Here is a 12,690-nt window from a genome sequence, read left to right on the forward strand (position 1 = left end):
GTTGAAATCTTCTCCTTTTCCCTGGCAGAATTTTTATGGGGCTTGATGTCTTATATAGAAAGGGCTAAACTGCTAGTGAGTGTTGGTGTTTTCCCTGCAGCATGATGAGGTCTCAGGTCCTTGCTGCTCCACACGTATTGTGTGGATTCCTTCAAGAGTGAAAGACACAAGCTCAGTAACCTGTGTCTCTTCCAATCTGACATGCTATGCTCTCTTTAAATAGCAAAGTGGTACAAAATGTGAAGAAGATTTTTTAAAGAGAAACAGAGTCACTGAAACTTATACTGAAATACATCCTCTTAGTCTTCTGCCTGATATGTGCCAGAAGTGAAGAAACCTCTCTGTAGTTTTTGTGAACCTCTCTGTAGTTTTAGGTCAAACTGGGCCTTAAGGAAGATGGAAACCTCACCAGGCCCATTCTTTTGACAGAGTTTTGAGTGGTTTGTGCAGGCTGAGAAAAGAGGTCCATATTTTGTCTCCTGTTCTTTGCTGTTACATATAGGCAAGTAGGTTATACAATAGCTAAATAGGGATTACAAAATTGAGCTCCATAAATCAAAATGAGAAACAGAATGTCTATCCTGCACTGGACAAACATAAAAATCGGGAAGGGTGAAACTCTGGTCCTAAATAAGTCAATGGCAAAGCTCTTGCTTAGTCTGGTGAGATCACAGTTTCATCCCAAACCTTGGCTCAAGCCTGCAGTTGGCTGACCAGGCTCGAAATTTAAAGTATATCTGTGTTAAGTTTTTCCAAGTACTGGGATAAGATGACTTCTAATTTTTTTCAAGCCTTTTGCTTATAATTAAGAAATGCTTAAATTATTTTGAGACCAATTACTGAGCAATCACTTGCAGATATTAACTGGAAGCCTAAAAAGGCCCTGATATATTATTTCTGAATGCAAGAACAAGTAACAAAGTAGTTCTTCCCAGGCTTCAGTGTCAGCACTTAAAAGCACTGAAAGCTACTTTAAAGAATTACCTGGGTATCTTAGAGTAAGATAGGAAACCCTGACCTGTGGGGGTAGGAAATCAAACAACAAACCCCAGCTATCAACAAAACAAATAAAAGCCCCTAATAAACTTGAGACCTAAGCTCTGCAAGTAAATAAGTTTGTGAAAGGATCTTTTGTGCTATAAGGATTGCAGTTCAGCAGTGTTACTGGAGCTGTTTGGCTCACAAACCAAACCAATTACTTGAAAGTTGTTTAACTTTGGCCTGGGGTGTGGAGCACTTCTGGGTAAGAAAAGCCATCACAGTCTCTTCATGTCTCTGGGGTCTGACTATCAAACCCTATTGTTGTTACAGTGGATGCTAGCATGTACATCAGGACTTCCCCCACCTTCAAGATTCCTGCATGATGAAAAAAAAACAGAAAAAAAAAAAAAGGGGGGGGGGAGAAGAAAGGAAAGCTTGTGCAATCCAGGACACACATCATATGTATTCCCAGTCCAAAGGTTACTTCTCTCCCACTCTTCCCTGAAGCATCTCTTAACAGCTGAGCTGATTCAATGCAGAATATCATTAAAAATCTAACAGTGCACAATGACTTGGGATCATCCTTATCTTACAGAAGCAAGCTATAAATAATCATCTTGGGCAAATATAAAATCATGACTGAGTGGCAGGCTCCAAAAAAAAAAAAAAAAAAAAAATCCAGTGTACTAAAACCCACAAATGATGAACCATTTCTTGCAGAACTTTTTGGAATTGTGTAAATCTTTCCAATGGCCATCAGATAAAGCTGTCAGGGTTGGGGATGATTTGCTTCTCTATGAGTGATTAAGCCTGAGCAGTTAAAAAGACTTAGCCTGCTATATGCAATTAAGTTATGGTACATCAGTGCCATTCCAGTGTTATCACTAACTTAGGCCTGCCAAGGATGCAATTCTCCAGGCAACCATCTGGGAATTCATCATTGCTTTGATTTTTTCACGACCATCTTCTGACCATCCCACATATGTCCCAGAAAGGCCAGGCCAAAACTTCATAGGCTCAACTGGAACTTCAAACTTTTATCAGCTGTGAAATATAGTGGCATGGCAGGCTGTGGCTCTCTCCCTCCTCTGCACTAATTAGAAACCAACTGAAACATGAGGTGCTAGAGAAGTTGTCCTTCTTGTTTTTCTTACTGTGTAGAACAAGCAACTTCCCAATTTGAAATTTCATATCCACCCATCATTCTGCAACCTTATATAGTTTGGATGGGGCTATGCTATTTTACATCATCCCGTTTGACACTTGTTTACCTCTTTCTTCATTCTCATTTCTGTCTTTCACTAACACATTTCACAATTACTATCCCCACCTTATTTGTTCCCTCTCTCAAATCAATGACTGCATGCTCTTCACACTAGTACCTCTTCCTTCTCCTTTGTTACACCCTGGACCTCCCAGAAGCCCTCCTTCACCTCAAAAATAAGTGAAGATAAGGGAGAGAAGAAGGAAAGAAGAGAGTGATTCTGTTATGAGGGAAATATAATGTACCTCTTAAATGAGATCCTTTGAGAGGTGTCCAAGGGCTATCCAGGTTACCCAGAATTTTCTGAACTGCTGCTTTTTCCAGGTCACAGATGCTGTTCTAAATTTGTGTTTCAGTGGGTAGAAGCTTTGCTTGAGTACTCATGTGTAAGACTCGAGGATTAAACCCAGATGTACGTGAGCAGGTACATTGATGCCAGAGTCCGTACACCATCACATGCCTCAGCCAAGCCTCAGTTGTCTCCAGGAAGGCCATATGACTACTGAGCTTCTATCCACTCTTGTAGATAGTTTTTATGCAGCAGGGGGAGTTACCTTTTTTTTTCCCAAACATAAGCAAAGCATATGTCCAAAAATGTTGCCTCTGAAAGTAACAAACTTTGGAAACATGTACTGTCTTGCATATACATTCATTCTTAAGTGTAATGACTAATATGGTAAACACTGAAGTATGGAACAGGGACAAGACTTCAGTCCCAACAAGTGGTGCAAAAATGCAATATGCAAAATCAAGAAACCTTAGCCTGTGCTCACTGGTGTCCTTTAAAACACAGACAAAGGTATTACCATCCTGTGTATTTTTTTCAAGCTCTGAAATGCAGTCATGCTTGTTTTAAGTTGATCAAATAATTCAAAGTGCCAGTTTCCGAAATAACAATATATAAGAGGAATCTGGATCATATGTTTACCAAATACTAGGTTTATCTTTGAAAGGAAAGAAAATTAACAGTTAACATTTACAGTTAAGTAAACTGTAAAGTAAATTAACAGTTACTTATGAGCTTTTAAGTGAATCAGCATTCAACACTAATTTTCAAAACTAGCTTGCTTCCTCTATCCTGCCAGCCTTAGCCACATGTAGAGACAATCTCTTTCCAGGCATCCCACCAATACTGACAGTGAGGTGTGACATTTTCCTTTAATAACACAATCCAAATTGAGTGGCTAAGAAAGTAATAACGAAAAAGGAATAAGAAATAAGGAATAGAGAGGCAGATACAAAACATGTGCTTAAAGATGATAAGTTTACCTTACAGGATAAACTCTACGGATTGTAAATTATCAGCTTAGTCATGGACTGCCTTCCCCAAGCCACAAACAAGTTCAGTTCCAATCATGAAATTACAAATGTGATATCAAACAGCAAATGGTGTCAACTACATGACTTACCACATAGCACAAAGACTACGTCAACAACACCATTAATGCACTCAGTTTGTTTATCCCAGCAATCTCAGAAGGTCTTTGCAAAATTCAGATAGCACTTTATGGCAACTAAGCTCAGGGAAAACAGTCAGAATAAAAAGAGCAAGGTGCTGATTACACTGATTATTATCTCACCTAACATCTTCTTGAGTAACGTAACTGGTCACTACTGTTGCCCAATACTTATTTTTCCTCCAGTTAACTGATACATTATACAACTGCTCCTCAAAGTTACCATTTCCATTTTTCTTAGCAGTATTTAAGAACATATTTTAATAGCTTCAAAGTGTTGGACCAAATTTGATTACCCACTCTTCCTTTTCATCTGCTGTTTCTTCTTCACTTATGCCAAGCAAACGTGCAAAATTTTTGCCCAGAGAAAAAGGCCTTTCTGTGATTTAGAATCTAAATGCAACATATATAAACAACAAAACACGACAGACTACTCTGATTAACTCTCCAAGTTTACCAAAACCTTTTAATTCAGAACCAGGCTCTCCATATGCTAGGCTCTAAATTACCTGACAGACAGATGGTTAAGTATAAAAGCAGATCAGTCACACCAATGTGGTAAGAAGACTGAACAAGACCTAGCTCATTACTTGTTACAGCAGTTCACTTACCCGATAGTAGTCTGTGCTGTACACATCTCTAGACATCCCAAAATCCCCAATCTTCACCAGTAGGTTTTCACCAACCAGACAATTCCGGGTAGCAAGATCCCGATGCACAAAGTGCTGTGATGCCAGGTAAACCATACCAGAAGCAATCTGCTGGGCAATGTGAAGCATCTGGGATTGGGTCAGCTCAGCAGGACGGTTGCCTTCTGCCATCAGTCCTGCATCTGGTCCATGTGCCCTGAACCAAAACACAATCTGATAAACTGATAGGCCACTTGTAAGATGGAGAAGTGAAAGGCTTTAGTGAGTGTCAGCCCACACAACTCCATCAAAAGTGCTATAAATTCCGTAGTGAAATAGGGAAAAAAATTTGTCTTGGCTTTTCTCATTTACTGTTTTCTTTCACTGATGAAAGATAGATGGTCTGAAGAGCAGTACAAACAGGATGTATGTATGATTTCCTCGAGGAAATAAGGCATATGTGTTCACAATAGTACCGATCTGTCAGAAAGCATCACCTTTCTCCTGTTCCATTCTAGTAATCTTTTCTGGAGAGAGGCTGACAAACAAACCTGCTTGGGAACCAAGGGAAAATCTTACCCCACTGTAAAACAATTGAGGGAAAGGCAATGAGGTGGTATGCATAGCATCATTTTTCCTGTGCCTGGCATTCCTTGATTTCTGCAGGGATACAAACCATTGACCCTTCCATCTTTTCTTGAACAAGAAAGAGCTAAGTTCCTTCTCCATTTGAGAAGCAAGGCCAGCAATTTTAAATTTATACTTCTAATTTCCTATCCAAATGCACAGCAGGAAAGAATTTTTGCTTATTTCATCACCAAGGGTGAGTCCTGCCTGAGTTGGGAATTCTTGACAATAGGAAGAGGAGACAACACACATACACTATTTGGAAAAACAAAACAGCTTCAGAAATATGAGGTTTTCAAGACCTAGCAAGTCCCTAAGAAGCAACAATCAACTGATTAATGAGAATACTTGTATGCACTTCATCAAAACCAGAGATATTTTGTATTCTGAAAGCCCAGCAAAGTACTGGGATACATGAGCTTTACCCATCTTAACTGTGTGAGCTCTGGTATGCCTGTACATCCTAGTATCTTGAAGACTCAGATATAAACATTCATATGAACAATGTTTGCAAGAACTACTAGCTAATCCTTATCCAATCAATGAGGCAATCTGGCAATCACTACTCATTTGATACATTTTATAATGTTCCAAATATCCTTTTCCATCCATTCTATTTTTCTGTGTTTTCAGAAGCCCTTTTTTTATTCCATTCCTAAAGACTATTCTTTCAAAGAGACCACCTCTCCTCTTCCCTCCTCAATAGAGGTGAGGCCTTAATTTTTCTCTAGGGTAAGGGCACAGGAGTTTGGAAAAGATTTTCAAATTAATCAAGATCTGTGAGATCAAATCTGACACTACCAATTAGAAATATGATACTAAAATTGTCCCAAGGGAAGAATTTCATTAGCAAAGTGACAGATGTGAGAAAGAAATGAAGGAGGGTGTGTAGCATTGATGGGACTGTATCTGGTACCTGGCAAAGCAACTTTCTGCCACAGGGTATGCACAGGCAGCCATTCATCTGGTCTAGGTTGATGGGGGTAGGAATAAATGGCAGGATATGAAATCTCCAACTAAAACTCACAAGCAAATTCCTATTGAAAAATACTGTACCTTTATCATGCATGTTCAAATAAGTGTTCTCAGACATGAACCTCTGAGCTGCTAAATAAAAGAACTTCTCGTCTTTTGCTAATCTCCCTGAGGACATGGTCTGTATCTAAAGGAATTTGTAGGTTATTCTTAACATTCCATCCAGCTTGCTTGTCTGCTTGGTGCTGGCCATAAATGAGGTGATCTTCAGTGTCTGCAATAGCCACGGACATTGACAGATATTCTCTGCAGCCGCACCATCCACTAGTCCACAGACCAAGCCCCGGGCAGGCATGAATTTGAGGCTTTAGTCCTAGATCTGAACAGGCTTTGGCTGCATGCAGGCAGCCAGGCTCATTTGGGTTAAATTTTTGCATCAATTTTTCCCCAACAGCCTTTGGTGGCGCTGCAGGGTAAGAAATATGGAACAGCCCACTTTGCTGTGAACCTCTTGGTCTGCAGCACAAGCTGCAGAAAATGTGAGCGGAATGACAAATTGGAGCTTAGGTTTAATAGCTTGTCCCAGCATAATCATTTTATGTTCTAAAGACAAGGGCTGATTAATAGCTTTTTCAAAAGTGGAGGCCTTAAAGTAGGAAATATACTGTCTGCTAAAATACTTTTCTGTACAATAATTCAAAATCAGAGTTACAACGTAAGAAAAAGCCAATCAAAAAGAATCAAGGCATAATAAGTATTTCTTACAGAGTAAGAAATTATTTCTCATCAACTGAGAATCTGGCTTCTTCTAATGGAAATTCAGTGTTCTGAAAATGTACTAGGATGGCATCTAGGGAAATAGCAGTTCTGCCTTGATTCACAGCAGAAGACCAAGCAGACAAACATAAATGCCCTTAATTCTAAAATATACTTAAATCCTTTGCCAGAGAGACAACCATTCTGAGAACAGTAGTAGTGCTTGCTCTGCATCTCCAGTTCAGATCCCAATTTCTCTGTCAAACCTATTAGCCCTGCCAATAAGGGAGGATACTAATTGATGTCATTTGTTTTACAGGGTGGCTACCTTTGAAAGAGGTAGTAGATAGACAGCAAACTCATTAATATGCTATCAAAAATGCATAAATGGCAGCATTAACAATAATAGTCACTTTAGTTATATAGAAAATATTAATCAATTTAACAAGACATCTATTTTGATTATTTTACAGCTTTGTTAGAGATATCTTTCCAAAATGGTGGTACCCCTACCTATTTTTAGCGGGAAAGACCTCTGTATGTTGAAACACCTTTGTGATATTTATTGATAAAATTACACAGTAGACATTGAAAGAATAGTCTCTTATATTTTTAACATAGAGCAAATGCCATCTCTTAACTGTTTATTTTTATGTCCAAAAGTGCAGGCTGGTAGAAATGGCACATACATGAGGCCTCTGTTCATAACTTCCTGGATCATGGGTTACCTATTATTGTGAACCTTATGTATCATCTATTTATTATAATTGCTCTACTGGCAAATTTCAATTTCCTATGCACATTCCTGAACAGCTTTATGAGATAAAGCCCTAATATGGACCCTAAAGTGTAGCATTTTCCAATTCACAGAAGTTTCCATGGCTCATAGTTTTCTTGCTGCAGATTTATAGCAGTCTTTCCAAAACACTGAGAGGAGGGAAGAGAAAAGGGGTTAGACTTCAGAAGCTCTCTGATGCCTACAGATAGCAATAGGTGTTGAGTGGGATTTTCCAAGTGCTACCAGAAAGCCTGTAAGAAAATAATTCCTACTGTAGGATTTATAACAAACATTTCAGAATACATGGTACTATATTGGAAACAATATTTCTTTGATACAAAGCTTGATTTAATGGTGCTTCCAAACAGGCAAAGAAACAGAGCCCCACATCCCAGTACAAAAGACAAGAGTCATACAATTTGTTTTCCTAGGTGTCAGCTTTTTCCAGTGGTAGTTGTTAATTTCACATTAAGGACCAGTAACAACTACCTTTTCTGCCCACTTTTGGCTCAGGATCACAATATATGTTCATGGATTTACCTGAGGAATTTGTTAAGATCTCCGTGCTTCATATACTCAAAGACCATGATGAGTGGATCACCCTCAACACAGACACCATAGAATTTGACAATGTGCTCATGTTGCAGGTTAGTTAGCAGTTCTGCCTCACGGTGGAAGTCCTTGCGGGCATTATCACTGGCATCCTTCAGTGTCTGGTGGAGAAAATGAAAATATAAGGAAGGACAGATGTTCACAGAAGGTAGAAAGTATGTGGGATAGCCCTGTAAGGGTAAGATAAGGACACAGTACATCATGGAGGATGGAGGAAGTACTTTCTAAATAACTCTTTTAGAAATGCAGATGTGATCCTGAAGTGCAATTAAATAATGGCAGTACAATTTTCATTCTCCTGCCACATGTTATCCCAAACAAACAGTTTTCTTGTAAGTGAATGTATGAATACTCATGCTCTTGCTGTGACAAGTGTTTTCCAAACACAGAACAAATAAACTGATCTCATCCCAAAAATATACTAGTACACAGCTGGTTTGTATCCTTGAGCATTTAACTCAAGCAACCCCTAGTATCCTGCTGATATTTACTTTTCTTATTATTTCTTTAAAATAAAACTCTGCTTGTTTAAAATACATGGTGGTAATGTGTATGTACTGCTGATGTTAGTCTCTGTGGTGTGCTATATGTTAGGTAGATTTACACTAATGTCCCTGGACCAGAATAACCTAAGATTTCAGCCAAAAACTTTGAAATTCTGTAAATCTACTCACATGACTAAGATTGGGCATTTGCGTAAGTAACATCAAATCTAAAGTGATAGACACGGAGGGAAGCAGATGCACAGAGGAATTTTGGGGTGTCACAGGATCAAATAGGAGGCTTAAATATTTTCTAACGAAATAATACTAATTTAACTGTCACACATAGGCAGTTTCTGATTTCTCCTTACAAACCACATTTCAAAAGTGAGAAAACACTTTCATGCACAAAAAAAAAAAAAACCACGTTCTGACACCAATTAAATGAAGAATAATTATAATTGACGATAAACCACTAATAGTCTCTGTAGTCAAGAGGTACAGTGGTTACGCTCTCCTAATTCAAAAAATATTTCTAAAACCACAAGAGAAAGATGGCAAGTTACTAACATTCACAATTTATTCTTCACAGAAACTGCTGTCTGGGCTCTGTACCTCTGGATTTTAACAATACCTAGGTTTAACACAATGGAAGATAAGACAAAAAAGTAGTGGCAATGTTTTAACTGAAGATGCCTTTTTTCTGGCCATCTAGTCCCTTTACTTTCTATCTGAATTAATATGTAGATCATGAGACCAACCACACTCACCAGAACAGAAATACAGAGGTTTGATACTGTCCAACTGTTCTGCCAACAAACTGAGTTTTTAGCAGCAGAAGTCATCATTTGTTCAAGCTTTTGCTTCAACAGGGAAAATTCTGTCCACTTTTCTAGTTTTATATGTGTGCATGTGTGAAGAAGAGGCTAGAAGGTGACTATTGGAAAAAACACATCCTTTACTTGTGATATTGCAATCCTGGATCTTGAAAAATTAATAGTTACCATATTAAAATTCAGATGGGAGGACAAGGACTACGGCAGAATGGATTGCTGTCTTTCAAGTTCAGGGGCTTTTACCTGTGGATTTCAGCCTCTGTGGATCCTAGACACAAGAGAAGTCACTTATGCCTTAGATGTCCTTTCCCTGAGGAATGTATCTCTGAATCTTAGCATGCCTTCAGGAGCAGAATCCTTTTTTCCATAAGCTTTACCAATGATGCAACAAGGATATTGCTTCATCAAGGCTTCACTAGCTATGCTATATTAGTATACATAGCTGTATCATGGACATCTGAACTGAGTGAGGACTGGAATTGAAGTGTTTTCCAATACTTCCAGGCTCTGGGATGATGCTTTAACATGATACAGGCACCAACCCACAGTCCAGTGTGCGTTACATATACTGAAATCCCTTGTAATAATTCTGTTGTCACTTGAGTTTCCTCTGGTCATTTCATATATGAAGTGATTGCAGAAGTGATTCTTCTCAATAACAGAATAAGAAAAACAATTAATACAAAACTCATTTTTAAATAATAGCAATCTGGAAATAACTGCCAGGGAGAAGCAGGGGCTGATCCTCTTTCCAGCAGGCTCTTTCCCTGGAAAGACAGTAAAAATGCTGACAGCTCTGTCCTGTGAGGACGGCATATTGTATATTTGAGAAGATGCTTTTTATCTCACAGAAACAGCAAAATTATCATATGACAGAGTAGTTGCCATGGCAATTCCACATTTTCTGTCAAACAGCAAAATGCAGAAAAGTCTAAAACTCAGGTGAAACTCAGGCAGGGTTTCTGCTACCATGGGCTGACTAGAATTTCTGTAATCCACCGTTGCAAAATCTCCATTTCATGATTTCATGCAATGCACAGAATAGACACAATGCATGAGAGAGAGCTGGCACAGTCAGGCAAGGAGGAGACTGGAAGGTAAAAAAATTAATAAGTATGTAGAATTTACATAGAAATGACATTGACTAATGAATTTAGCTTGTTCTCAGTACAAGGAAAAAAAAAAGAAAAAATCAAAATAAAACCCTAAGAGCACAAAGAGAGGAAAGACATATTAATTATTATTATCATTACTGACAAGAATGCCAAAGCTCTGCATACAAAGCACTTTCAGCAGTCGACAGGAGGTTTTCCCAAGTAAGATCTGAGATTCAATCACATGTACTTTCCAGCCACCCCATGTGGTCTGGGCTGCCCTGTGCTCTGCAGTGAGTGTGAACTCCGACATCAGTCTGTCTGACACCACCTGTGCCACTCTGACACCACAGAGCTGCCTTCATGGCCAAGTCAGAGCAACAGCAGGAGGATGGAGCTGTCACCAACACCAGCAGGACTTGGTAGCCAAACTCTCAAGGCAGCTACATGACTACTACTAGTACTTTCTACTGTTTCAGCCTTCCCCTACAAAATTATTGCTACTGCTTCCCATCAACATACAAGACCTGACTGGTATGTCTCCTCAAGAAATGAAGGGGTGATTTTGAGTCTTCTCAGAACTGAAGGTCTGAAGAATTGGAAATCTTTGGTTTTCCTGTGCAGGTGCCATGGAAATGTTTTTGATCTCACATACACAGCAGTCTGCTAGCTGAGCCAAACCTCCCAGGGGAGCCAGAGGCAGCTACTAACCTTGCCCTGTCAACATCACCTCCTGCTCTGGATAGGCTACACTAGCTTGAGACTATGCCTGGGGATCCAGTCCTATGAGGAGACAGTACTAAGCCAGGCCTGAACAAACACAGCAAATTGGGCCCTCAAGAAAACAATAATTTTTCCTTCCTCCACCCTCTGTTCTCTAAAAGTGCCTGATATGATATGCTATGGGGGCAATGCTAGTCCAATGCCCAGGTTTTGTCCTATAGTAAGTATTTCCAAGTACACTGTGTTATCTCCAAAAAGCTCACACTAATCAAAACCAGTTTAAACAAATTGCCTTTCTCCTATTTAAAGGAGCAAAAGCTCAAGCTCTTTGGTATTTTATGCTAGGCCTGATCTTTTTTATGTTCCCAGATTTTTCTGGGCCTCTTAGCTCCTAAATAATTTGCTGCAGCAGCCTCAGCATTTTGGATACCAGCTGACTGATAAGAAGGGAACATGCTGAGTTAGAAGGAGGGATGCTCAAGGCCAGAAACAAGCCATACAGTTTTCCAGCAACTGGCAGGCACAGGGAGCTGACAGGAACCACTAGCCAACCTGACCCCCATTACACAGTTGAGGCTGTGCCTCCTTGCTGCTGAAATCTCCCTGGCACCACCTTACTCTTAGGCAAGTACCTATTTCCACAGCCTCACCAAATCTATTTTATAGTGATTGGCATGTTCTGGTTTTACCCATGGCACTGAAGCTCTCTAAAGCTGTTGTGTGTCAGGAGGAGCTGCTCATTGCTGCTGGCATCCAGGTCTGTTCCTCTACTACTAGTTCAGGGATGGAGTCCGGACACTGAAGTGCAGGATAGTTCTCTGCACTCCAGTGGAGGCCCCATCTGTGGACCTCTACTGTGGCTGAGGGATACCTTTTATCTGTGGTTGGTAATCACAGTGAAAGAGACAAGCATCAGGCAATTAACCCCTCAGTTATGTGAGGATCAATCCTGTGCCTCAGTTCACCAAAAAATTTGCTCTGTGACAACAGCTAGAGTCATGTCTCTAAGAGCCAATGACAGAAACATAAAATGAGCATAACCTGTTCCCAGAGGTAATTCTTCCCACAGCCGCCTGCAAGATTCTTATTAAGGACACTATAAAGAGAGGATTTGGTAAAAAAACAAAAAAAAAAACCAAAAAAAGCAAAATAGTGTGACAACTTGCCCAGAAAATGGATAGATTGGTCATCTAGTTCTATGGAGACATATGTGCCTTTAAAGGTTGAATACTTTACTTTTCCATTTGATTTACACTGAGAATGAGCAGCAGAGAGGAAGTGCAGTGCAGCATTAACAGCAGAAGTGCTAGGCTCCATTTAGACAGGAGTTTCAAAAGGAGCAAGTGAATGGAAATACTTTAATTTGCTTTAATCAAGCAGTTCCCTAAAGTGATAGAAGAAAGGCCATTTCCATTGTAACCACCAAAATACAACAAAAAATTCATTCAGATCTAGTTTTGTCATCACCTATCTCTT

The 12,690-nt window shown here is 39.5% G+C and overlaps 1 protein-coding gene across 2 annotated transcripts in view; it reads right to left on the minus strand.

The window, feature by feature from the left end:
• NTRK2 (neurotrophic receptor tyrosine kinase 2) overlaps positions 1-12,690 on the minus strand; it is a 197,706-nt gene that overhangs the window by 37,752 nt on the left and 147,264 nt on the right. For both annotated transcript variants that reach the window (XM_054004470.1, XM_054004475.1), the window contains 2 exons: positions 8,008-8,180; positions 4,314-4,548 (listed from right to left, as the gene is read on the minus strand). In XM_054004470.1, the coding sequence (XP_053860445.1) occupies positions 4,314-4,548; positions 8,008-8,180 (408 nt within the window). The remainder of the gene's footprint in view (positions 1-4,313; positions 4,549-8,007; positions 8,181-12,690) is intronic.

The sequence above is a fragment of the Vidua macroura genome, chromosome Z, assembly GCF_024509145.1.
Source record: "Vidua macroura isolate BioBank_ID:100142 chromosome Z, ASM2450914v1, whole genome shotgun sequence".
Lineage (NCBI taxonomy): Eukaryota > Metazoa > Chordata > Aves > Passeriformes > Viduidae > Vidua > Vidua macroura.